This window comes from Chrysochloris asiatica, unplaced genomic scaffold (genome assembly GCF_000296735.1).
Source record: "Chrysochloris asiatica unplaced genomic scaffold, ChrAsi1.0 scaffold00228, whole genome shotgun sequence".
Lineage (NCBI taxonomy): Eukaryota > Metazoa > Chordata > Mammalia > Afrosoricida > Chrysochloridae > Chrysochloris > Chrysochloris asiatica.
This window is the reverse complement of record NW_006408746.1, coordinates 1,297,136-1,324,233: the sequence shown is the minus strand read 5'-3', so window position 1 is coordinate 1,324,233 and position 27,098 is coordinate 1,297,136. Positions and strand designations below refer to the sequence as shown.

General features: G+C 35.9%; 1 protein-coding gene across 1 annotated transcript in view; it reads right to left on the bottom strand.

Moving 5' to 3' along the window:
- Positions 1–27,098, bottom strand: part of DMXL1 (Dmx-like 1) — a 280,448-nt gene that overhangs the window by 90,393 nt on the left and 162,957 nt on the right. The window contains exons 16-25 of the mRNA XM_006873194.1: positions 24,864–24,983; positions 24,354–24,572; positions 20,419–22,104; positions 19,344–19,451; positions 17,245–17,414; positions 16,472–16,569; positions 14,056–14,221; positions 7,515–7,776; positions 3,133–4,223; positions 2,344–2,535 (exon numbers count right to left, since the gene is read on the bottom strand). Coding sequence (XP_006873256.1) covers positions 2,344–2,535; positions 3,133–4,223; positions 7,515–7,776; positions 14,056–14,221; positions 16,472–16,569; positions 17,245–17,414; positions 19,344–19,451; positions 20,419–22,104; positions 24,354–24,572; positions 24,864–24,983 — 4,112 coding nt within the window. The remainder of the gene's footprint in view (positions 1–2,343; positions 2,536–3,132; positions 4,224–7,514; positions 7,777–14,055; positions 14,222–16,471; positions 16,570–17,244; positions 17,415–19,343; positions 19,452–20,418; positions 22,105–24,353; positions 24,573–24,863; positions 24,984–27,098) is intronic.

Sequence of the window (27,098 nt, the reverse complement as noted above, 5' to 3'; positions counted from 1 at the left end):
CCTCCTAAAATGCTGTTGGATTAAGTTCCAATCAATTTCTGGGTTACTGAAAGATAACACAAATCTACTTATACCATGAGTAACCTTGGCTGGGTGTGTAGTCTGGATATATTGGGTCTTATTTCCCTTAAGCGATCTTCCTTTCTCTAAAGCATTTAGTCTGTTTTGTGAACCTTTGTCTATTTACTCTTGGATCATATGAGCGAGACTAATATCCCTAGACAGTTGATGCTTTTGAGTTTGATGTTGGAGGAGAATACTGAAAGTGCCATGGGCTGCCAAAAGAACCAACAGATCTGTGTTGGAAGATGTGCAACCAGAGTACTTCTTGGAAGCCAGGATGGCCAAACTTCGTTTCTCACACTTTGGACATACTGTCAGGAGGGACCAGTCACTGGAGAAAGATATAATGTATGGTAATGTGGAGGGTCAGAGAAAAAGAGGAAGACCCCCAGTGAGATGGATTGGCAAAGTGGCAGCCTCAATGGCTTTTGACGTGCAACAATAGTGAGGTTGGCCCAGGACGGGCATTGTTTCGTTCTGTTGTGCACAGGGGCACTGAATCGGTACCGACTCGATGGCACCTAACAGCAACATTCAGAGAAGTAACAACATCAGACATGGAAGCAGAGATGAGGGCTTGGAGATGAGGACTCAGCAGCTAAGGACTCGAATCATGGAAACAGAAAGGCTGTATGCTGGTGGCCAGGAAGCAGGTGTTCAGAATGTGCCCTTTGGTTGTTAAAATGATTATAATATATTCCTGAGTGTTTTTGTGTACATTAATAAAAACAAACCAACAAAAAAACAGAAGGAATAGAAGCAAATACTGTTGTATGATGATGCATGGAGGGGACTGTAATTATTGCAATGAAATGAAATATGATAGGAGGAATATAAAATCAATGTTCTCCCATGTAAGTATCACTCAATTCACAATAAAAAACTTAAAAAGAAATCAAATGATGTACTGAATTATGCAAATCTGCTGCACAAGACCCCTTTAAAGTGATCAAGAGCAAACATGTAAGTTTGAGGACTAAGTTGTGCCTGAACCAAGCCAGGGTATTTTCAGTAATCTCATATAATGTGAAAGTTGGACAATGAATAAGGAAGACCATAGAAGGACTGGTACATTTTAGTTATGGTGTTGGAGAAGACTATTAAAAGTACGATGCACTGCCCGAGGAACAAATAAATCTGTGTTGGAAAAAGCCACTATGCTCCTTAGAAGTTATAATGGTGAGACTTCACATTTTAGTGTTGTTGTTAAGTGCCACAGAGTCAGTTCTGACCCATAGTGACCCTGTATAGGGTTTCCAAGGAGCGGCTGGTGAGCTTGAACGGTGAGCTTGAACTGCTGATCTTGTGGTTCAAACCAACACTGCATTCCAGACATTAACCCACAGCGCCATACCAGGAGTACTTCAGATAATATCAGGAAAACCAGTCTTTGCAGAGGGACATCATGCTTGGTAAAGTAGAGGGTTAACAAAAAAGGAGTTAGTTCCCCCAGTGAGATGGATTGGCAGTAGCAATTGGCTCAGGCATAACAACGATTGTGAGGTTCACACAGGACCAGGCAGCGTTTTGCTCTTGTATGCAGGGTTGCCACTATGAGTTGGAACCAACTTGATAGCACCTACCATCAACAGAAGCTTCCTACAGATGTAGTAAATTTGATTTCTGTTTATTCCACCTAGTGAGGTCCATATATATAGCTATCTTTTATGTTGTTTAAAAAAGGTATTTGTAATAAATAAGTCAATGGTCATGCAGAATTCTGTTAAGTGATCTCCATCGTCCATTATTTCTATCACCTAGGCCATATTTTCCAACTAATGAGCCTTCCTCTTTGTTTCCAACCTTTTCACTCCAATCACCAGTAAATATCAATATACCTTGATTGCACATTTGATTAATTTCAAACTGAAGAATCTGGTAGAATTCTTTAATTTCATCATCACTGGCTTTAGTGGTTTATACTTCATACATTCTTTGATTATTAATGGATGTCTATAGCTGTTTGTCCTCATTTTCAGTTGTGCCCCAACATCAAATGAAGGTCCAGAAAGCTATACTCCATTCATGTCATCATGGTCAACTTTACTTTGAGGAGGCAGCTCTTCCTGAGTTGTATTTTAAATGACTAAAAATTACTCTATTGGTTACAAGTAACACAAGATAAGCCTTTTTTACAAATAGAAATTTTCTTTGGTTAAAATTAATGTAAACTTGGTAATACAACATCACTATTTATAGTATGATATTTAAATTTATAATAAATTTTTAGTTTTATCATTATATATTGGTAAATTAAAAGCTTGAAACAAGCATACTTACATTATTGTTTTGGATATCAGGATGCGGTGGTGAATCAAAGTTTACTATGGCATGTAAAATGTCATGTGTTAGATTACTCAGGTGCAATAATGGATTGGCAACTACTGTTTTGGCACTGGCTGTACAAGCAAAGAGGAGAGGTACTGAGGTTTGCTCTGATAGAGGGTTAGGTAAAATTGGTTCTGATGTTTCCTTAAAAACAAAAGAAAAAAGAACTTACTATCCATGGTTATAATACATTACACAAATAATTCAACAGTCTCTTTGAAAACAGTACAAAAAAATTAAAATCTGAATGTATAATATAAATCTGTAGAGTTAGAAGAGGCGTGTGATGGTTAACTCCATCATAAAACTCCAGTAATCTCTCTTGTAAAAAAAAAGGAGCCCTGTTGATGCTTTAGGATAAGTACTGGATTGCTAACTGGAAGGTCATCAGTTCAAACCCACCAGTCATCCCACAGAAGAAAGTTGAGGCGTTCTGCTCCCATAAAGATTCATAGCTTTGGAAACCCTATACAGGGTCACTATGAGTTGGAAACAACTAGATGGCAGTGTCTTTGGTTTTGGTCTTGTAGTAATTTATATAAGACTGTAAAGTATGAACACTGCAGATCAAAGGGCCTGATAGGGAATTTGTAAAAAGCAGCCATACAAAAGGAAATATTCCTTAAATCAATATTAATAATAAAAAAAAAACCCCAAGAATTTTAATTTTTAAAAAGAAAAATAGTAATATAAAAAAATTTCACAAATCTTACTACTTTGACTATCATATATGTTACATACCTGCTGAGATTCTTGTAAAAGCAAAATCAATTCCATTCTCACAGATGCAAGACCCCCACCATGGGATCCATGTAGTATGCAGTAACTAAGAAACATCCTCAAGAGTGACTGATATTTCAAAAGCCATTTTCTTCTATCCTGAAAACTTTCTCTCAGTTGTTTCACTTTAGTTTGGGGAAGCAAATCTTCAGCATTTTCATTTAACCTAAATTCATCTCCACTTTCGTCATATGCAGACTGCAATTCTTCAACATCTGAACAATAATCACAAGTTCTCTGAAGAGCTATCACTTCCTTTTCAAGCCAGTGGTACAATTGGTAACGTAATTTTCCACCATCTATTTCATACCCAGTGGATAAAGTACGAAGTTCTACTGTGAGAATCTTTAAACATGCTCTAAATTTTAACTGAACTGCAATGATATCTTCTGAAGGACTTAAAATGTCACTTTCATCTAGTGTGCTGAAAGATTCTGTGTAATCAGAACTTGTTTCATCTATTTTTTTACCTATTCTTTTCTGTGAAGGTTTTAGTTCTTTCATTGAAATAGGAAGGTCCTCATTTTCTTCATCATTATCACTATCCCATTTTAACTCTAAAGAGTCATCCTGAAATACAACACTTGGTTGACTCCAGTCAAAAGAGAGAGTTGAGTTTGATTGTTTCTCTGAAGAACCTTCTGGAGAAGATCCAAAACCATTCATTAGTGACTGTGACCAATCAATACCAGACTTGTCTTCTCTTAAGTCCAATTTTAATGGAGAAGAAGGAGAACAGTCCTTACTAGTATCCAGAAAACTAGATGTTCTACCAAAAAGTTTTGTCTTTTTTATGACTTTAGGCATCTTTGATAATACTTCCAAAGCCAACATGGGACAACCAGCTTTTAAATGAGCACTGGCAGTAGTAAAAAACAACCGTCTTTCACTTAAATTAATTGTTCCTGACAATCCACTTTTTCCTGTTAAACTTAAATGTGTGGAAAATGCATCAGAAGATCCAAAATGACGTCTCAGCAAAAGAGGATGTGTCCTTAGATAATTGTAGAAATTAAAAACTGCAGGATTACAGGCTGACATCATGGCTTGACCTGGAAGTAAATTCATTTCGTGAGCCAAAAAAAATTCTTCAAGAGCCAAGTTGGACGTTAATACTAGTACTATAATGTTTTATTTTGTATTGCCTCAACTATGGCATATTTATATACCTGGTCTTTTGATAAAATTTTATTAATAGGCCACATTTATCTATGGCATTGATAATGAAATTTCCTAATAGTAGGAAAACAAAGACTTAGCTGCTTTCCCATCTAAACCTACCTCCTTGGGTAATATTCAAACATAATTTAACACATCTACTTAACACTCTTGGGAACGCACTAGCACCATATGATAAGCACTGAACTGTAAACCACAAAGTCTGCATTTAGAGTTTGCCAGCCACTTCATGAGAGAAAATGTGCTCCATGGGAGAAGATTTAAAGCCTCGGAAACATTATACAGGCTCACTATGAGTTGGGACCCACTCACTAGACAGGACTTAACAACACGAACACTTACCACTCTTAGTTCATCTTATCCTTCTTCTCTGGATCTTCCTCAGTCAGCTTTGCTAGATCCTCCTCAACTTCCCTACCTCTGAATGCTGAGTGTCCTAGGGTTCAGTTCTTGACCTCTTTTCCACCTATACTCTACAGGTAAACTTATGTGGTTCCATGGCTTTAAACACCATCAATTTCCTGATAATTTGCAAACTTCTATCTCCAGTTCCAGCTTTACCCTTTAAATTCTAGACTCTTATATTCAAAACCCTGCATTAGATTTCCACTTAGGTGTAGAGTTTTTTCAATTTGTGTTTCTTTGGTGTAAACCTCCAGATTATCTACAACGATTACTCACTTACTTCAGTTAGGCTCTGGTTCAAAGGTCTCCTTTGTTAGAATTCTTCCTTATGTAAAACTTTTTTGTTTTGTTTTTTAAATGCGGTCAAGTCGGTTCTGACTCATAGGGACCCTGTATAGGGTTTCCAAGGAGCTCTGGTGAGTTTAAATTGCCAACCTTGCAGTTCAAACCAACCTTGCGGTCGAGTGCTTATCCTACAGCACCACACCCAGGACGCCTTATGAAAAACAGCACCCCTAAATCTGCTGCTACCTGGGTTTTCCCCATCTCACTTACCTGGTGCTCAGGCTAAAAACCCAGGAGTTCTTCTTGACTTCCCTTTTCTTAATATTCCATAGTCAATCACACATCCTGTCTAGTCAACTTTTAACATTGAATCCCAAGCCCAACCACTTTTCTCTGCCTCCATTCCTATCATCCGGGTCCATGCCACCATTATCTTTGCAGTTTTCTTCTAGAAGAAAATAGTTTTCATTGGTTTTAAAAGTAAATGATCACATATTAATCCATACATTGTTGGCAAGCATATGTGTGGGTATAAGAAAATGGTTACAAAAGGCCTTTTATTCTCTCCTTTCACTATACAGAAGTCAATTTAGAAATTTTCAGCTGAAGATGGTTATACTTGAACAGAATCACTTGGCTTTCTTATATGTTATGAAGGTTTGTTTGGCACATGATACTTCCTGTATAGATTATACCATGTGAAAAGCTAGTAACTATGATTTTTTTTCCAATTAGTACTCCAAGTCATATGATATCTACTGCACCAACTACCAGACACAATTCAGTTTATGGAAATGCAGTTGAAAAGCAAATCCCATCATTTTTACAAGGCTTCATCTTTTACTTGTTGTTGTTGTTATGTGCCATAAAGTCGGTTCCGACTCATAGTGACCTTGTACAGGGTTTCCGAGGCTGTAAATCTTTACCGGAGCAGAAAGCCTTATCTTTCTCTCGCGGAACAGCTGGTAGTTTCAAATTTATCTTATATTAGCCTCTAGGAAAGTTTTAGCTAAGATTTCTAAAAGGCAAAAGTTGAGTTGAAAAGGGTACATTATAATAATACCCTCTAGAAGGAAACCAAGGAGGAATTGATGGAGAAATGGGATTACAGGAACTGCTTCCATGAACTACTCCCTCCTTAGCCAATGAGATCAGAAAAACTGGATGGTGCCCACTACCACTAATGAATATTTTAATCAATAACCAATAGATGAATATTGACTAAAAGGGGTTGGGGGGTGGGAAATGAGGAACAGAATTTCAGATTCTTATAGAATCAAGACTTACTGAACCTATTGAGTGTAAAAGAACCCCGATATCTATCTTAGATAATCTTTGAACCATGAACTGGAATTATCCCCTCCAGTGATTAAAAACTAAACATCTGTTCAACTAAGTTACTAAAAAAAAAATTTGTCATAAACACAGCACTCTTTTACAGAATTATCTGCATGAGGTCAAGCTATCAACAATAACCCTAAAGTCCCGGTATGGCGCAAAGTCATTTGAACTGCAAGGTCAGTGGTTCAAGCTCACCAGTTGCTCCTTGGAAACCCTATACAGGGTTCGCTATGGGTCGGAATCGACTCAATGGCACTTCACAACAACAACAATAGATGAGAAACCAGGGAGGGATTGTCCAAGTCAATGATGGTGAAACAATAAGGACAGAGTTAACAAGAATGATGTATATAACCAATATTATTAAATTGAACGTGTAGAAATTGATGAGTGGATGTATGATGCATTATATTTTCACTAAAAATTAAAATTAATAAAAATAATACCTCTAAACTACACTTTTTTAATGGACAATAGAATGTCAAGGGATATGTAGCTTAAGATTTTTCAAATCATATAACTTACATAGCTTTCTTTACACTGATTCGTGAAAAGAGAGGGATTGAGTGCTGGCGGCCAAGAGGCAGGCTTGCAGAATCTACCCTTTGGTTGTTTAAATTATTATATATTCCTGAGTGTTTTTGTGTATATCTCTCCAACCCCACAAAAAAAAAAAAAAGAAAAACAAAGGGAATGGAAGCAAATACTGTTGAATGATGATGTATGGAGGAGACTGTAATCATTGCAATGAAATAATGTAAAGCAGATGAAAGTAAACTATCACTCAGTTCACAATTAAAAAAAAAAAAAGAAACAAAATACTAATTCCCACCAAAGATAAACAACAGATTTATATCAGTATTTTTGAAAAAAAAAAATTATATTCTAGGGTTGATAATATTTGTGAACAAATTTCATAAAAACAGACAAGTCAAAATATTTGGTTTAAAAAGAATAATCTCTTTGATTAAAAAAAACCCCCAAAACTATATACATACACCTGTGTCAACTAATCCATAAAGTTTTGTATTGTGTATTCATCATGTTCTGTATTAGCCTCAGCATTATCAGTGTTCTGTATCCAGAAAATATTCATAACGCTTAAACATTAACATCTTTGAAATGCAGCTTACCATGATCCTCTCTGACAGGTTGCCTTATTAATGTTTCCAGAGCACTACTATAATCTTCCAAAATCCAATAAGCCATACTCCGAAGGAAAGGATCACAATGCGTATTTACATTCAACGAATTGAGTTCATGGACAGGAGAACCAATTCCCAAAACTTTTTTACGTAATATAGATTTGTATGTTGAAGCAGTATCAAATTCAGACTCATAGAGTCTTGCAATTACAAGCGCCAACTGAATGTCATTCAGTTTCTCAAGACAGACCTAAAACAAAAAGAAATATTTATAAAAAAGCAAGGGACTGTTTTGTTTTGGATCGATTACATTTATGTTAATACTTATAAATAAATCTATCTGCTAATACTAAGTATACAGTTTCAAAAAGTTAGTCTAATAAAGTTAAGCATTCGTAGAGATATCAATTCAAGCTACGTATTTTCTTTTACTCTTGAAATTCTACATTCCTATCCACTAGAAACCATCACAACAAATTAAAAACTTGTTTTTGAATCACTTGTATGAAACTGAACACACGGATAATTTATGACATTGTTAGGTGCTTTGGAGTCAGTTCCGACTCATAGTAATAACAGAATGAAACACTATCCAGTTCTGTGCCATCCTCACAATTGTTACTATACCTGAGCCCACTGTTTTTGCCACTGTGTCAACCTATCTCATTGTAAGTTTCCTCTTTTTCTATGACCCTTCATTTTACTGAGCACAATGTCTTTCTCCAGGGAGTGGCCCTTTCTGATAACATGTTCAAAATCTCACTATCTTTGCTTTTAAGGAGCATTCTGGCTGTACATCTTCCCAGACAAATTTGTTTGTTCTCCGGCAGTCCATGGTACTGGCAATATTCTAAACCAACACCATTATTCAAATGCATCAATTCTTCTATGGTCTGCCTTATTCATTGTCCAACTTTCACATACATATACTTGTTCTTGTTGTTAAGTGCTGTTGAGTCAGTTCTGACTCCCAGTTACCCTGTACAGGGTTTCAGATAAAGCGATGGTGAGCTTGAGTTACCAGTCTTGCGATTCAAGCTGACTTTGCAATCCAGTGCCTTATTCCACCAGTGCTACGTAAGGAAGGTAACTGAAAATACCATGGTTTGGGTCAGGCACACTTCAGTCCTGAAACAGACATCTTTACTCTTGAATATTTAAAAAGGTCTTTTGAAGCAATCCATCATTTGATTTCTAATGCAACCTGTATAATTTCTTGACTGCTGTCTTCCATGAGTGTTGATTGTGTGTTCAAGCAAAATGAAACCTTTCACAACTTCAATCTTTTCTCCATTTAGCAAGATCCAGTGGTGAGGACTTTGGCTTTCATTACACTGCAGCACAATCCAAACTGAAGGCTATAGGAAGTATTTTAAGCCTTATCTGTTTCCAACAAGCAAAGTTGTATCATCTGCATATTGCAGGTTGTTAATGAGTCTTCCTCCAAACCTGATGCCACATTCTACTTCATATAATTCAGCTTCTCAGATTATTTGCACAGTAGACAGACTGAATAAGTATGGTGAATGGATACAACTCTGGCACACACCTTTCTTGATTTTAAACCATTCAGTATCCCCTTGTTCTAACAACTGCTTCTTGTTCTATTTATAGATTCTTCAAAAACACAATTAAATGTCTGTACTACCCATTCTGTGCAATGTTATTCATAGCTTGTCATGATTCAAAGAGTCAGAAGACTTTGCCTAGTCAATAAAGCACAAGTAAACATCTTACTGATATTCTGTGCTTTCCACCAAGATCTACCTGATGTCAACAATGCTATCCCTGATTCCATGTCCTCTTCTGAATCCAGCTTGAATTTTTGGCATTTCTCTGTGGATGTATTATTGCCATCATTTTAAGCTTAGCTTAAGCAACATTTTACTTGCATGTGATATTAATAATACTGTTTGATAATTTCTGAATTTCGTTGAGTTCTCTCTCTTTAAAAAGAAATGTATGCACAAAAAAAATGTATGTACTGATAATTTTTTTTTTTAAAGGTTTTTTATTGTGAATTGAGTGAAAGTTTACAGGGCATATCATCATTTTACATTCAATAAATCATGTATCTGCTTCATTACAATGATTATACTCCCCTCCATGTACTATCAGTTAACAGTATTTCTCTCTATCCACTTTAGCTTTTCTTTAAATGTTTTATTGTGAATTATATGATGGTTTACATGGGAGAACTTTAGTTTTACATTCATTCCATCGTATATCTTCTCATTGCCATGGTTCCAATCCCCTCCATGCATCATCAACCACCCAAAGGGTATATCCCAGAAACCCGCCCCCTACACTTCCCCCTCTCTTCCCCCCAGTTATCGGCCCACAGTCCCTTTCCCTCTCTGGGTCCAAAGTCCCCAGTCGCTTCATCCCTCCACGTCATCATCTCTGTCTCTATCTCAGGCATCTCTGTTTCTCTGGGTAAGGTCCCGCTCTTGGCTCCTCTCCGTTGATGGTCCCAGAGGCCTCTGCTCCTATCCTGGAGAATTAATCACTCCCTTACTTGTTGCAAAACTTCTACCTCATAATTTAAAAAAAAAATTTTTTATTCCTGTTGGAGAGATATTTTACACATTAAACAAAGATTTCTTCACCAAAACATAACGTGAAATTTGCAAACTACTTCTGGATAAGTAATTACAAATAAATCATATGGTAGGGGAAAGAAAAGAAAAAGATTTACTATGAAATAATCAGTTAAAATGCTTCTAAGTTTGATCAGCGCCAGATACAGGTTCAAATGTGCTTAAATTCAGAAGAGAAATTTTTTATTTTTAACCTGTTCGTGAATATTCTGAAGAGTGAGACCAACAACCCATTGCCTCTAAACAAGACAAGGCAGTTAATCTGAACTCTCTTTAAACACTATTTATTCCAGTTCACTGTTGCTGTTGTTAGGTGCTGTCGAGTCAGTATGAAGTCACAGTGACCTTATGAAACAGTACAACAGAATGTAGCACTGCCTGTTCATGTATCAACCAAACAATCGTTGCTACACTTGAGCCCCACTGCTGTTGCCACAGTGGTAATCCATCTGGTTGGGGGGTCTTCCTTTTTCGCTGACTCTCCACTTTACCAAGCATGATGTCCTTCTCTAGGGATTGGTCGCTCCTGATAATATGTCTAAAGTATGAGAGACAAAGTCTGGTTATCCTGTCTTCAAAGGAGCATTCTGGCTATACTTCTTCCAACACCAATTTATTTGTTCTTTTGGCAGTCCATAGTACTTTTAATATTCTCCTTCAACATTATAACTCATATGCATCAATTTTTCTATGGTCTTCTTTATTCATTATCCAATGTTCACATGCATATGAGGTTACTGAAAATATCATGGTTTGGATCCTCAAACTGACTTCTTTCCTCTAGAACAATTCAAAGAGGTCTTGTGCAGCAGACGTGCCCTATGCAATGCATCACTTGATTTCTTAACTGTTGCTTCCATGTTGATGGTTGTTCCGAGAAAAATTAAGTCTTTTACAATTTCAATCTTTTTTTCATTTATACGGATGTTATTTACTGCTCCAGTGATGAGGAGTTTGTTTACTTTAAATTGAGGTACAACCCATACTGTTGTCTTTGATCTTCATCAGTAAGTATTTTAAGTCTTCTTTGCGCTCAGCAAGCAAGGTGGTCATCTGCATATCACAGGTTGCTAATGAGTCCTCCTCTAATCCTGATGCCACATTTTTTCTTCCTATAATCCAGCTTCTTGGATTATTTGTTCAGCATACAGACTGAATAAGTATGGTAAAATATTACAACCCTGTTGCACACCTTTCCTAAATTTAAACCATTCGGTGTTCCCTTATTCTGGGGTCCAACAACTGCATGCATCTTGATCTATGTATAGGTTCCTCATGAGCACAATTAAGTATTCCAGAACACTCATTCTCTGCAATATTGTTCACAGTTTGTTAGGATCCACACAATCGAAAGTCTTTGCATAGTCAATAAAGCATAGGTAAACATCTTTCTGGTATTCTCTGCTCTTAGTAAAGATCTATCTGACATTAGCAATTATATTCCTTTTTCCATGTCTACATTGGATCTGGCCTGAACTTCTGATATTTCCCTGCCAATGTACTGTTACACGTTTTAAAATTATCTTTAGCAAAATTTTACTTGCATGAGATATTAATGATACTTCCCAATAATTTCTGAATTACATTAGGTCACCTCTCTTTGGAATAGGCATAAATATGGATATCTTCCACTCAGTTGGCCAGAGAGCTGTCTTCCAAATTTCTTGCCATAGATGAATGAGTGTCTCCAGTGCTGCATCAGTTTGTTGAAAGATTTCAATATTCCATCATTTCCCAGAGCCTTGTTCTTTGCCAATGCTTTCAGTGCACCTTGACTTCTTGCTTCGGTATCACTGGCTCTTTATTATATGCTACCTCTTATGATGGTTGATCATCGATCATTTCCTTTTGGTACTGTGACTCTGCATATTCCTTCCATCTTCTTTTGATGCTTTCTGTATCATTCAATAATTTGTCCATGTTGTTTTTGTTATGTACCATGGAGTCAGTTCTGACTCAAAACAGGGTTTCCGAGGCTGTAAATCTTTATGGTAGCAGAAAGTCTCATCTTTCTCCATTGGAACAGCTGATAGTTTCGAACTGCTGACCCTGAGGTTAGCAGCCTGATTCGTAATCTCTACACTACCAGTAGAATCCTTCAATATTGTCAAGCGAGGCTTGAATTTTTTCTTCAGTTCCCTCAGCATAAGAAATGTTGAGCAAGTTTGTCTCTTTTGCTTTTGAAACTCCAGGTCTTTGCACATTTCATTATAATAATTGACTTCGTCTTCTTGAGTTGACTTTTGAAATTTTCTATTCAGCTCTTTATCTCTGCATTTCTTCCATTTGCTTTAGTATCTCTATTCTGGAAAGGAAGTTTCAGAGTCTCTTCTGACATCCATTTTAGTCTTTTCCTGCTTTCTTTCTATATGATGTACTTGATGTCATCCCACAATTCTTCTGGTCTTTGGTCTTCAATGTCTAACTCATTAAATGTGTTCTTGAGATGATATCTAAATTCAGATGGTCTATGTTCAAGATATTTTGGCTCTTGTGAACTTGTTTAAATTTTCTTCAGCATGAATTTGTATATGAGCAATTGATGGTTCCACAGTCTGCCCGTGGCTTGGTTTTGGCTGGTGATGGGCTTTTCTACTGTGTCTCTCCACAGATCTAGTCAATTTGATTTCTGTGTATTTCATTTGGTTTGGTCCACATGGATATACGTCTTTTATGTTATTTAAAGAGTCTTTGCAATGAAGAAGTCATAGGTCTTGTAAAATTCTTTCCAAAATTCTATCATGTGATTCTAGTATCGTTTCTATCACCAAAGCCATATTTTCCAACTACTGATCCTTCCTATTCGTTTCCAACCTTTGCATTTCAATCACCAAAAATTATCAATACATCTTGACTGCATGTTTTGTTCATTTTCAGACTAAAGAAATTGGTCAAGTTCTTAAGTTTCATCATCACTGGCTTAGTGGTTTGTGCTTTAAATAATAGTATTTTCCTTCCGTGTAGGCATACAAATATCCTATCACAGACAGCACTGTACTTCAAAATAGATCTTTTTGATGATGTGTGCGATGCCATTCCTTTTCAATCTGTCATTCCTCACATAGTAAATATAATGCCTAAGATAACTTAAGATAACAATGTTTATGTATTCCATTTCATTTTTGACAACTACCAATTTTCCTAGATTCATACTTCATATATCCCATGTTCTAATTATTAATGGGAGTTTACAGGAGTTTCTTTTCATTTTGAGTTGTTCCCTACCAGCAAATAGTGGCCCCAAAGACTTTACTCCATTTGCATCATCATAATTAACTCTACTTTGAGGAGGCAGCCCTTCTCCCATTGTATTTTGAGTACCTTCCAACCTGAGGGGCTCATTTTCTGGCACTAGTGACAATATTCTGGTCTTCTTCATCATGTTTCAGTATTTGATATTCTGGTGCTACTTGACAGTGTTCCACTGCTAGTCTTAAGTTTTTCAGTGACTAAATATTCAGTAGTGGTCTGTGTTTCCTTCTTCCCGTCTGTCTTAGTCTAGAAGCTTGGTTGAAACCTGGTCACCATGGGTGATTCTACTGGTATTTAAAATACCAGTGACATAGCTTTAAGAATCACAGTAACATGCAAGCTACCACTTTAGGGCAAACCTACAGATGAGTGGTAGTTCAAGGTAAAGACAAATTTTTTAAAGTTGCAACTAAAGATCAGATAGTTTTCAATATTTTGTTGTTGTTAAGTGTCATCAAGTTGTTTCCCACTCATATTCACTGATGGGTTTGAACCAACAACTTTCCAGTTGGCATTCCAGTGCTTACCCTATAGTGCCACACCAGCATTCCTTTAGATATCTAGCTTTATATTATTTCCAATAGAATTAAGTTAAAGTTCTTTTTTTTTTTTTTTAAAGTTTAAACCAGAGGTAGAGGATGTCAATGCTACTGGAGAAAAAAATTTTCATTCATTACCTCAACTGCATCTCTGAGGCAACCAGCTAAAAGAAAAAATGCTGCAGAATGTTCAAATCGCTGTTTACCTAGTAAAGAAAAAGCATTTTTTAAAGCAGCTTTACGCCACCTCTCATCCTCAAAATTGTGTCCAAAAAACTGTGTCATCTTGGCATCTTTTTGCGATCTATGAAGAAAAAAAAATGTTAAGAAAATTTTGGAACATAATACTTTCATATTAAATGAGTCTTACAAAGTTGCTGTTGTTAAGTGTTGTCAAGTTGATTCTGACTCATAGCAACCCTATATAGGGTTTTCAAGAAGTGGCTGGTGAGTTTGAACCATCAATATTGCAGTTCAAACCAACCTTGTTATCCAGTGCTTATCCAAATATACCACGCCAAGAATTAAGACTACCTTGCAAATTTAGTAATTTAAAAGTTTTAGGAATCAATAGGCAAACTTGACCTATGCCTATGGAGCAGAGACTCAAAAGAAGGAACAAATCCCCACAGCAACAAACATTCACACACCCCCCCACACACAGAGTCGATGGAGAAGGGCAGCTTGGACATTGGATACTCAAATGGGGAGGGGGGCACTACAAAGGCAAGAAGTGACTGGCTTACACGCTTTCAAGAGGGAACCTAGTGCTAGGGAGCATGACGAAAGGCAGAATCTCCCTAGCACTAAGTACTATAGTAGGTACTATTCAATCTGTCTGGGCGGAGCTGATGAAAGGAGATATAGATGGGTAACTCGTGATAATGTAGTAAATAATGCTTATCAGGACGGACTATGAGGGTAGGAATTGCAAAGGTAGAAGTTTTGTAACAAGGAAGGGAGTGATTAACTCTCCAGGATAGAAGCGGAGGCCTCTGGGACCATCAACGGAGAAGAGCCGAGAGTGGGATCCTACTCAGAAAAACAGAGATGCCTGAGATGGAGGCAGAGGTGATGACACAAACTGATGAAGCGACTGGGGTCTTTGGACCCAGAGAGGGAAAGGGACTGTGGGCCGAAAACTGGGGGGAGGAGGGAGAAGTGTAGGGGGCGGGTTTCTGGGATATATCCTTTGGGTGGTTGATGATGCATGGAGGAGATTGGAACCATGGCAATGATATGATATATGATGGAATGAATGTAAAATTAAAGTTCCCCCATGTAAACTACCATATAATTCACAATAAAACATTGAAAAAAAAAAAAAAAATCAATAGGCATAAGAGAGGGCTTCAAAAAGTTCACGGAAAATGGAATGAAAAATAATGAAATTTTTCTAAGAATTTTCTGAAGCTCTGTTGTATTTGCCAGCTAATATATTATTATACATCTCCATCTTTTCCCAGCAGAAGAAGAAAAAAAAAAAATTAGGAAAAAATTTTTTTCATATAAATTATAAAAAGAAAATTCTAACTTGAAAGAAAACTGCACTAGCAGCAGTGTTGAATTATTTTTATATCCAGGCAAAATATATAATTGATATTAACTTCTGTGCTAGTTCTCCATTTAAACCTCATCAATCACCTTTTTTATTTGCCTATACTGGTAGCGTAGTGGTTACGAATCGGGCTGCGAACCTAAAGGTCAGCGGTTCGAAACTACCAGGCGCTCCGCGGGAGAAAGATAAGGCTTTCTACTCCCGTAAGGATTTACACCCTCGGAAACCCTGTACAGGGTCGCTATGGGTCGGAACCGACTCGACGGCACTTAACAACAACAACATAGTTATAGGATGACTTTGGTGATATAAACCTAAGAAAAATAGCCTTGATTTCTAAACAAGCTGAGATACTTAGTCTCATAGAAAATAGCTTTATTATCATGACTGTTCCCCAAATACTGGTGTTCAAAAAGATTCACCTGGAACTGAACATAAGGAAAATAATGAGCCATTTATGGTAATCAAGTTTATCAAGTGGGGTTGGCCCAGGATCGGGCAGTGTTTCGTTCTGTTGTGCATAGGGTTGGTACCAACTCGATGGCACCTAACAACAACTAAGAAGAAATGAGACAGGAAAAAATTCTAAGTGACCTCAGTCCAAACTGATTCAAGGCTCTCATGAGGGAAGCAGTTTGCAATGGGACTCTGGCCCATTACTCACAACAGGGCAGAGGGAAAACTCTACCAATTGATCTTCCCCAGGCTACACTCAAGTTTTTGATTGAATTACTTTGGCTTTTTAGAAACATCATGAGATGTTCTTATAATAAGGAAAAACATTATCTGCTCTGATAAACCTGAAAACAACCAAAAATTACTTCATCAAAATTCTACTTTGGAAAACACCTGAGTTTCTTCCCTATGAAATCTGTCATTAAATGTAAATATAACCAAGACTCTACATGAGTGGATACCAACACGAACAAATCTGTACTTAATCCATTTATACATTTTATGGAAAGTTTTTAATTTGGAATCAGTTTCTTCACCTACCTATATAACCCCCAAATCACAGCTTTCTTTTTCATTGCGAGGTAAAAAATGGCAGCATCTAAAGGATCATTCTTTCTATAAAACGCGGCTTTGGCTACCTATAATTAGAAAACATCGGTCAAACTTTCACAAAAATATTTTTAAGTGAAAAATTTTATTTCCTTTTATATAAGGCTTGCACATATTATTCACATGTTCAAATATTTTTAAAATTATACAAATATGAATGTGTATACATATTATATATCTATATATTGTATATATGTGTTGTTATTGTTGTTAAGTGCCGGCAAATTGGTTCTGAATCATAGCGACTGTGTATAGGGTTTCAGAGGAGCAGCTAGTGAGTTTGAACTGCCAATTTTGAGATTCATAATGTCTTTGCAGTCCAGCACATTAATCCACAGTGCCACACCAGGACTCACTCTATTTATATACAGATATATATAAATACACACATACACACAAGCACACACACACATATATAATTATAAGAGTAATTTATAGTTGGAACCTCAGAAGGTGTTTGAGGTAGGAAACAGTACTACAACACAGAACTGAAGAGTTTTAAATTATCACTTCATTTATTTTATTTTACTTTTCTAAATAGGCACATAAATTGTTTCATAAATATCAGAGAAATAATACTAAATAAACATGTGTTAACCAAAAATCTAAAAAATAGAATGTGAATTAAAAAATTTAAAGAAATTTGTGAAAACAAACAAACTAAAAACTAATAATAATTATTACAACAAAATAAAAGCACTTACCCTTTCTATACATCTGCGTAGGTTGCGGGTATTCCTGACCCACCATCCTACACCCATAGCTCTTAGTTCAGACCAAGTGGGATCATCTTTTTGCATTGCTGGCAACATGTTTAACAGTTCTTCTTCTGCTACTGAATGAAATGCCCAAGTAAAATGACTAGTAGACAGACCTGAAGAAATGCAAAAAAAGTTTATAAGACTATAAACATGATTATATAATGACCATCAGAAATGTTCATTCCCTATTTGAAGTAAAATATCTGAACTTTTAAAAAAAGTTTACATAAGACAGAGTTATAACTAAGCATCTATAACTAGTGTGTATGGATTTTTTCTTTTTGTCTCCAAACAATTCTGTCACTTTACCATTTTCTTAAGTCAGCATATATTTTCTACAATTAAAAGATCTTTTCTCTTTAGACAAGGCAAAAAAAAAAAAATGTTGATGGCAAATGCCACTGTGCTGTAGTACTGTGTTTCTCTATTTATTACCCAGGAATCCTGGTGTGGTGCTGTAGGATAAGCCCTCGACCACAGGTTGATTTGAACCATAGGATCAGTGATTCAAACTCACCAGTCACACCTTGGAAACCCTTTACAGGGTCACTATGCATAGGAATCGACTCAAGAGCACATAACAACATCAACCAATAGATTGAGATAATGATTGATTTAAATGATGCTATATAAATATAAACATATCTTATTAATCTGGTGATAGGTAATTACTATGTACTAGGTTTTACTCTGGAGTTTCAGTGCAGTGCTGAAGATAAGCACTGGACTGCTAACTGACAGTTCAGTGATACAATCCCACCAGCCACTCCTTGAAAACCCTCTATAGGGTAGCTAGGTTCAGGACAGATGCTGTGTATTGATCAGATTCTATCCTATCTCTTCACAATATATTTTATTTAGTATTACACTTAAGCTTGAATAAAATGAATAATAAATTATAGATGTAGCTTTGACATATTTTGACTTAAATATGACCTCAAATTTTTAAACTGTGCCAATAAATTCGAAATGCCCACTATATCCAAATCTTTGGAAATAAAGAAACAGGAAAAACAAATACAAAACCTATAATGTGAATGGACTATGATTCCATATTAGTTTTCAATTTTTATTAACCAAGTTCAATGAATTTTATAAATAATGAAAAGCTTTACTTTTACAAAGCTATATATGCAAAAATAGAGGAAGGAAGGGGCAGAGAGAAAAACAAAAGGATAGTGAAAGTAAAAAAACAAAACAAAAAAAAGTGCCAGAGTCAGAGAACAATAGGGGACACTTAATGGAAATATCATTCTTTGAGGATCTTAATTTAGCATATATGGAATTTGTCAGCATTATCATGTCTGGCCATAAACAAGCCAAAAAGTTCATAAGCCATGAGTTGTCATCTAAGGTGCACCTATTTGTCTATGTCCAGAGGAAAGATGAGTGATAAAAATTAAAGTTACTTGGAATACATTAATCCAGTGGACTAATGGAACATGTGAACAGCACTCTCCGTAATCCTGAGAACAGAAGAACTAGATGGCATTCAGTTACCACTACTAACTACTCTGAAAGGGATCACATTAAAACACCTTGGATAGAATGGTAGAAAATGTGTAATACACCACAAAATTAAAATAAAAAGACCAGGTTTACTGGTCAGACAGAGAATGGTGGGACCATGATATGGTTCTTGGTCACCCTTCAGGTTTAGAACTGAACTCACCCTCATGGCTCCATTTTCAGCCAAGCAATAGATAGGTATATAGGGGAGACAGCATTAGTGAGGAATGCACACCATAGAATAGTCTATCATTCAAGATCAAATGGGCAGCATTTACCTAAGGACAAAATTCAAAAGCATTGTGAAAGAAGGAGGAATGGAAACAAGAAATAGGAAGTGGGATAAGTGATGTTATTTTGAGGGGATTGCAATTGAGATGAAACAAAGTAAATGACTTGTTGAATGTAAAACTGATAATCCGCTCTGTAAATTTTCACTCAATTCACAGTAATTTTTTTTTTTTTTTTTTTAATTCACAAGTCTCTCTTATCTACTATCCTTACTTCCTTTAGTAGATTACTGCCCTAATTACCTTGGTGAAGTAGCTGAGCTCGATAGGCTGGAAGGGATGTTGTAAGGAAAGTATGGAGTCGAACAGCCAACAGAAATTTTAACCCACATTCATCAAGAGTTTCTCCACCTATAACAAGAAAAGATAAGTTTTAATTTGTTAAAACACACATGCACAAATAAAACATTTCATTAAACAAAACACATATAGACTCTAATAATGTTGGCAATCAGCTATTGACAAGTTATCAGTTTAAATATTTTCTTTCTTTTTCTACCCAATCGTATATCAAAGAAAAATTATCAAGTCTAGAATGAACCAATTCAGAATTTACGAAATATTTTATAATCTGAACTTCTGTGATTAGAATTTACTTAAGTAATATGACACAATTTAAAATTAGTTTAACTTTCTCTGTGGTATATAGTACAATAATATTTTCTAGACTGATTCAGATCATATATCCAATCTAATAATCTGATGCTAATATTGGAAGTTATAGGGTAGGAGGACTTGTTTTTATTGCAAACAATTAGACTCACAAAACACCTCTAAATACTCATATAAAAATTAGTATCTATTTAGTAATACCTCTTTTAAGTGTCAAGATACAAAACCAACCTATTTTTTTCTTAAGTTTACTCCATATTTTCCTTTCAATTTAGTTCAAAGGGTGCACATTACTGACTTGTATTTGGTGTACAGGGCTGGACTTTATAATTTCAGATCTTATTTGTAATTTATTCAGGATTCTACATCCTAATTTTATCAGGCTTGTATTTGTTGTTCTAGGTAGAAATGTAAGTTTAATTCTAGCATCTTGAAAAAAAATCACTTTTAATATTAAACAAAAATTAAACTCGTAACAGTGAATATTGTGATATTAAATGAAAAAAACAACAGAAGCCACATTTTATTTTCAGGTACCTAAAATAATTATTTAATAAAAATCTAAGCACATATTCATGTTAAAACTACTGTGAAGGAAGCAATGGTGATTAAAACATCTTTGTGGACATCACTTTTATAAAAAGTTATTTAAACTAAGCTATTATCATCCGTTTTTCCTTCAATCCTGTACAGAATTTAGTTTTACCTTGGCTTTTGTCTCTGCTTTCTCCAATATCAGTGCTTGTGGTTGCAATTGTGTCTGCTAAGGCCATTAATGACATCTGCTCCATCCGGCTGAGTCCTGGCAAACTAGAATGAAGTAAGTGGCCAGAAAGAACCTGAGCATGCTCAGGACCAAAGTATGTTGGACTGTACTGTGAAAGGTCAATAACCTGGGCTTTTGTATTTTCTTCCTCTGTCTCTAACACATGACTATCAGATGTCAGAGCAGAGATCTGAAAGAGCTCATCGTAACTTTCATTTGGCAGTTGGTTTGATTTATTTAATGGATTCTGATTACTAGATTTCTCCAAGGCTGAGTAACAGCTATCATCATCTGCTGCAAGTAAAGCATATAAAGGAAGTGGAGGGACAGAATCTATTTCTGTGTAATCTGTATTTTCACTTCTGTTGAATGCTTGGGGGTCTCTCGTAGTGCTTCCACTAGCACTGATAGTGAGAGATCTAAGGCGGCGCTCATGGTTGGACTCAGCTTCATTCAGAGCCACAACTTCCCCAGCAATGCACTTGACAAGATGGGACAAGATGGCCTTTGCTCTCCGAACTTTGCCAAGATCCATGAGTTCCAAAAGCTGCAAAGGATGGTACTGAGGTAAAGTTGGGGAAAGTGCATGAGCTGCTTCAAACAGACCTGAATCTTCTAAGTCTACCGAAGCATCTAGTGCAGTTTTCTTTCCACAGATTTTCTGTGCAAGACTGGTCATGGAACGAGTCAGAGTTTTCTTTGGATGAGGTAACCCAAAACTTGATGAATTACTAGGTTTTATTAAACTTACTAAAGATGGAGTGCTCCCATTGTCTGAATCTGTTATAACAGGTTCTTGTTTAGAAGATGGCTGCCACTGGGAATATACATGCATTTCACAGTCCATTCCTACCACAAGGATGCCGTCACGAACCCATGATAAAGATACAGGAAAAGGTGGGGAGCCTTCTACAGAAGAAATCAAGTCCACACTTCGTAACAGTACAAACTTGGGAAGAGGCACAACTTTAGCATACTCCCAGAGTGGAAATGCCAAGTTTTCCTTGCCAGTCTGCTCTTGTACTTTGCCAGCCAGTGGTCCATACATAAAAAGTTTTGATCCAATTCCCACAGTCAGAATATGAGAACCATCTTCTCTAGACATCCAGTCTAAATGAACTAAGTGCTTTGTGTTTGATGTGATACTGTCTTTATTGGACAAATACATCTCTTGTTTATTATAGGTCACTAAATTGCTATCAACACTAATACCAGAATCCAACACTGTGCTTAACTCATCTAAATGAATTGTCTGTTCAAGAATCCAACATGAACCTCCTGTGGATTCACATTCAAAAATACTTACATGCATCATAAAGTCCTGAGAAGTTCTACTAGTATATGTAGGTTGCTTATAAGCTACTGCTAAACGATTTGTGTGTGCACAGCTAACTTCTATAGGCCTGCCAGGTATAGATATACTACTATTGCTCTGAAGTCCATCTTCAATAAGTAATGGCCATTCTTCCCAAATGTATACAAGATCCATTTGCCCATTCTTTGATGTAGCTGTTTCTACACCTGTTACTCTGCATCTCCAGAATCTTACTTTCTCATCTGAGCATGAAGTTGCCAACAAATAAGGAGCACTGCAGACGGGATATATGGAAGAAGAACTCAGATGTCCTAAAATGAAAATAATCCATTAACAAAATATCAAGTAGGGTTAAAAACTTTGTTTTCATACACTAATGATTTTAGGCCTTTTGTATAAACTAATGTTAAAAACATGACAGTATATATGTACTTTAAGGGTCAATGCAAGATCAGTAAAAGGCTTTAATAAGAACAAAAGGACATATAAGAACAGTATCATGAAAACCTGAGTTCTAATATTGATTCTCAGTCCAGCATTCTTTTCAAAATTCTGTTAGTCTTATATAGTATTATTAGTCTCATTTTAAAGGTATCAATCTATTTTTTAAAAATCTGTCAACATTTACGGGTTCCCTCACTTTCATATTTGCCAACACAATTGAGAATAGCCCATGCTTACCCAAGTGTTAAACGATCATTTTCCAGAGCCCTTCATGACTGAAATAAATTTGATCACAGATTCTGACAAGTTTCCTAAGTGGGGCTTAATATTTGCTTAGACTTAATGTAATCATATACTGAAAGGGGAAAAACAACCCCAGTGCCGCTTATCAACCACACCTCACTCCAAATGGCCCGTCTAGAGACTTTTATTCAGGGTGAGTAAGATAACCTCTGCTGGAGAGAGAAGGCAGGAGGCAGAAGGGAAGAGAGAAAGAAGGAAGAGAGAGTCAACAGGAAGGAAGGGGATTTATATAGGTTCAACAGGAAGAGAGTGGTCATTGCTGGTTAGGGCAGGGAAATAGACAAAATGGAGTTGAAGGGAGGGGAGAGGGAAGAACTGGAAGGTGTTGTAACATTGTAACATATACTATTAACTATGATTCTTAAATACGAACCTAGCCAACTTTTTCTTAAAGGGCCAGATAATAGTTAACTATTTTAGGCTTTGCTGGTCATAGTCTCTGCCAAACTTACTCAGCTATGTCATTATAGCCCAAAAGCAGTAATCCACAACAGTAAAAAGTAATAATTATAATTATAATATAGGACTCTAATTATAATATAGAAATGTTACATGAAACATTATCTTTTAAAAGTACATTTCAGCATTAACAGAAACCAAGTTTTTAAAAAATCCAAAGGAATATAATAGTAATATTGCAAAATGATACCATTAGCATTATCCATGGGAGAAAGATGAGGCTTTCTGCTCTCATAAAGATTTACAGCCTCAGAAAACTCTACACAGGGTCACTATGATTTGGAACTGACTCCATGGCACACAAGTACCACTGCCACCACCATTATTATAATCATTCATTATAGTGTCTGAAGTAATAAAAAATTGGAAAAGTGAAAAGTACTCAATGTAATCAGGTAAAAAAAAAAAAATGACAAGAAGAGAACAAAGACCCATACTTGACTAGAAAAGAATTGGAAAATAAATAGATGGATTGTGCCTTTATATTCTAGATAGCTTAGAACAGTGCTTTTTTATCTTTTAAGTTGTAACAATCAGCTGAAGGTGTGTTAAACAGATTGCTGACCTGACCTCAGAGTTTGTCATTCAGTAAGTCTGGGTTGTGGCCATTGTTGTTAAGAACCATCGGGTAGGTTCCGACCCACAGTGACCCTATATAGGGTTTCAGAGGAGCAGCTAACAAGCTTGAACCGCAGACTATGCGGTTCAAGCCTACTTTGCAGTCCAACGCATTAACTCACAGTGCCACATAGAATTTTAATAAAAATTAAAGCTCCCAGATGATGTTAATGCTATTGACCCAGGGAACATATTTTGAAAACCATTTTCCTAGAAGATGACAAATATATAGCAAGAATCACATACTTAGAATTTTTCGCAGTACATGGCTCCAAACAACCACTACCAATATAATTAGAGTTGACAATAAGGCAACCTAGTTGTTATATCCTGCCCTAGGAATTCTGTTTGTCTTCTGAAAAGATAATAAAAGTGTGTTTTAGAAATCAGTGTTAAAGACTAAAATTGGCTGATGTATGTCAGCGTAATCTGAAAATATAGTGAAAAAATATATTTATATAGGGTACTTAAATATATTCTTTACACTTGTGTTTCTGTGTGGATTTACAAAGAGACTGTTGTTGTCTGACTCACAGTGACCTTGTATAGGGTTTCAAAGGCTGTAAATTTTTTCTGGAGCACAAAGACTCATTTTTCTGTCAAGGAGAAGCCGGTGGGCTCAAATTGCCTACCTTGTGGTTTACAATCCAGGTAATTGCACACATTTATAAAATACATTGGTAAACATTCATGTATTCCAAAGTTTGATTAGTCTTGTTCCACAAAATTTACAAACCTGCTGAAGGCTTAACACTTATTATCTCAACTCCTTCTGGTAAATTCAACTCTTGGCTATAAACCATTTCTGAAAAAAGGGTCAGTTTGCTGGTACTTTGGAGATTTGCTCTGCAAGCCTGATATTTCTGTGAAAAAGGAGATAGGATCTTCTCTGGAGATGAAGAATGCTCTTTTGACTGGCAAATTGCTTCCGATTTTTTTTTATCTATTTGTTCATCTATAGAAAATAAAAAAGAATCAATAACTGGAAAAAATACACTTATAAATACCACAAGTGCAGAAAAATAAAACTTTACAATTTGCAACTGCCTTATAAAAAAATTAAAAAGTAAATATATTAATATTCTTTATAAAAAGAAAATCAGAGTCAGTTTGCATTTTCAATTAAGAGAAATAACAAATGACAATTATCACCACTCAACAAGGATGGCTTTAAGGGCTGAACTGTCTAAACATGTATATAACCTGTTACTTTATGTCTACTTAAGAGTTATAAAAAAAGACTCACCCAATGAGACAGGAACGGACTTTAAATGTAAATTCCACATGTGTAACAATGACCGGTTGTCTTGAGTACACTCTATTACAATTAAGTAGAATTTTTCAGAGAAGATATTTGGTGAGTTGCCTGTTGGTATTAATGATTTCAATTAATGAAAATTAATTAATTTTCAATATTAACATGAATGAATGAGGCAAGTTACTAAATAGATAAAGTTAAAATAAATGAATTAAAAAAAATAGAAATAGTTCAAAACTTTAAAATCCATAGTCCAATTAGAAAGTCTATTATACAAACTGGAAAATACAAAGCAGTGTGTAGTAACTTAAATACAAAGTAGATGTGTAGCAAAAACGTATATATGCTGACTGTATATTTCATGTTTGACTTAATAAGCTTAAAAATCACATACAACTTCATACTTTGCTCCATGTTCCGTACATTCAAATTACAGTCATCACTGCCACACTGTTCACATATACAAAGAGACTTCAAAAAGTTCTCAGAAAAATTCCATAATGTTTTAATTCTATATTTTTCCATGAACTTACTGAAGACCTCTCATGTTGTTAATGTTGGTAAGTGCCTCTGAGTTGGTTCTGACTCATAATAATGTTATATAGTTATCAAGGAGCAGATGTTGAGTTTGAACTGTGACCCTAAAAGTTAGTGGTCCAATGCCTACCCTACAATGCCACACAAAGACTCTCACAGAATGCAAATTAATCGCATTAGAAACCACACAGGTGAACTCACAACAGAACGAAACGAATCAAAAAGTTAATAACAGAATACTACAAAGAGCTGTATTTCAACCAATTCGAAAATTTGGATGAAATGGATACATTTCTAGAAAAACACGACCTATCTAAACTTACTCAGACTGAAGTAGAAAATCTGAACAAACCCATAAGAATAAATTGACCAGATCATCAAGAAACTCCCAACCAACAAAAGCCCAGGCCCAGACAGCTTCACCGGTGAGTTCTACCAAATATTCAGAGAATTGTCACCAATTCTACTCAAATTATTCCAGAACATAGAAGAGGGCGGAAAACTCCCTAATACTTTTTACGAAGCAAACATAACCCTCATACCAAAACCAGGGAAGGACGTCACTATGGAGGAAAATTATAGACCAATATCCCTCATAAACATAGACACAAAAATCCTCAACAAAATCCTAGCCAACAGAATCCAAAAGCACACCAGAAAAATAATACACCATGACCAAGTGGGTTTCATAAAAGGGATGCAAGGATGGTTCAATATCAGGAAAACAATTAACATAATTCATCATATAAATAAGAAAAAGGAAAACAACCACATGATCATATCGATTGACACAGAAAAGGCATTTGACAAAATCCAACATCCATTCCTTATAAAAACTCTCAACAAAGTAGGAAATGAAGGGAAATTCCTCAATATAATCAAGAGCATGTATACAAAACAAACAGCCTACATCAAGCTCAATGGAGAGAAACCGAAAACCTTCTCTCTGCGAGCAGGAACCAGACAAGGATGCCCTTTATCACCGCTCCTAGTCAATATTGTGCTGGAAGTTTTAGCCAGAGCTATACGGCATGATAAAGAAATCAAAGGCATCCAAATTGGCAAAGAGGAAGTAAAACTCTCCTTATTTTCATACAATATGATCCTATATATAAAAAACCCCAAAGACTCAGTAAAAAAACTATTAGACATCGAAAGATTCAGCAAAGTGGCAGGATATAAGATCAACATACAAAAATCAATTGGATTTCTCTACAGCAACAGCAATAACGATGAAAAAGACATTAGGAAAACAATTCCATTTACAATAGCCACACAAAAGATGAAATACCTAGGAATAAACATAACCAGAGAAACAAAGGACTTATACAAAGAAAATAACAAAACACTACTACAGGAAACCAAAAGAGATCTACAGAAGTGGAAGAACATATCATGTTCCTGGATAGGAAGACTCAACATTGTGAAAATGTCAATACTACCCAGAGCAATTTACACATACAATGCCATCCCAATCCAGATTCCAAAAACATTCTTCAAATAGATGGAAAGAACAATTACTAATTTTATATGGAAAGGAAAGAGACCCAGGATAAGCAAAGTACTTCTGAAAAGGAAGAACAAGGTTGGAGGTCTCTCACTCCCCGATTTCAAACTTTACTACACAGCTACGGTGGTAAAAACAGCCTGGTACTGGTACAATGAAAGAGACATTGATCAATGGAA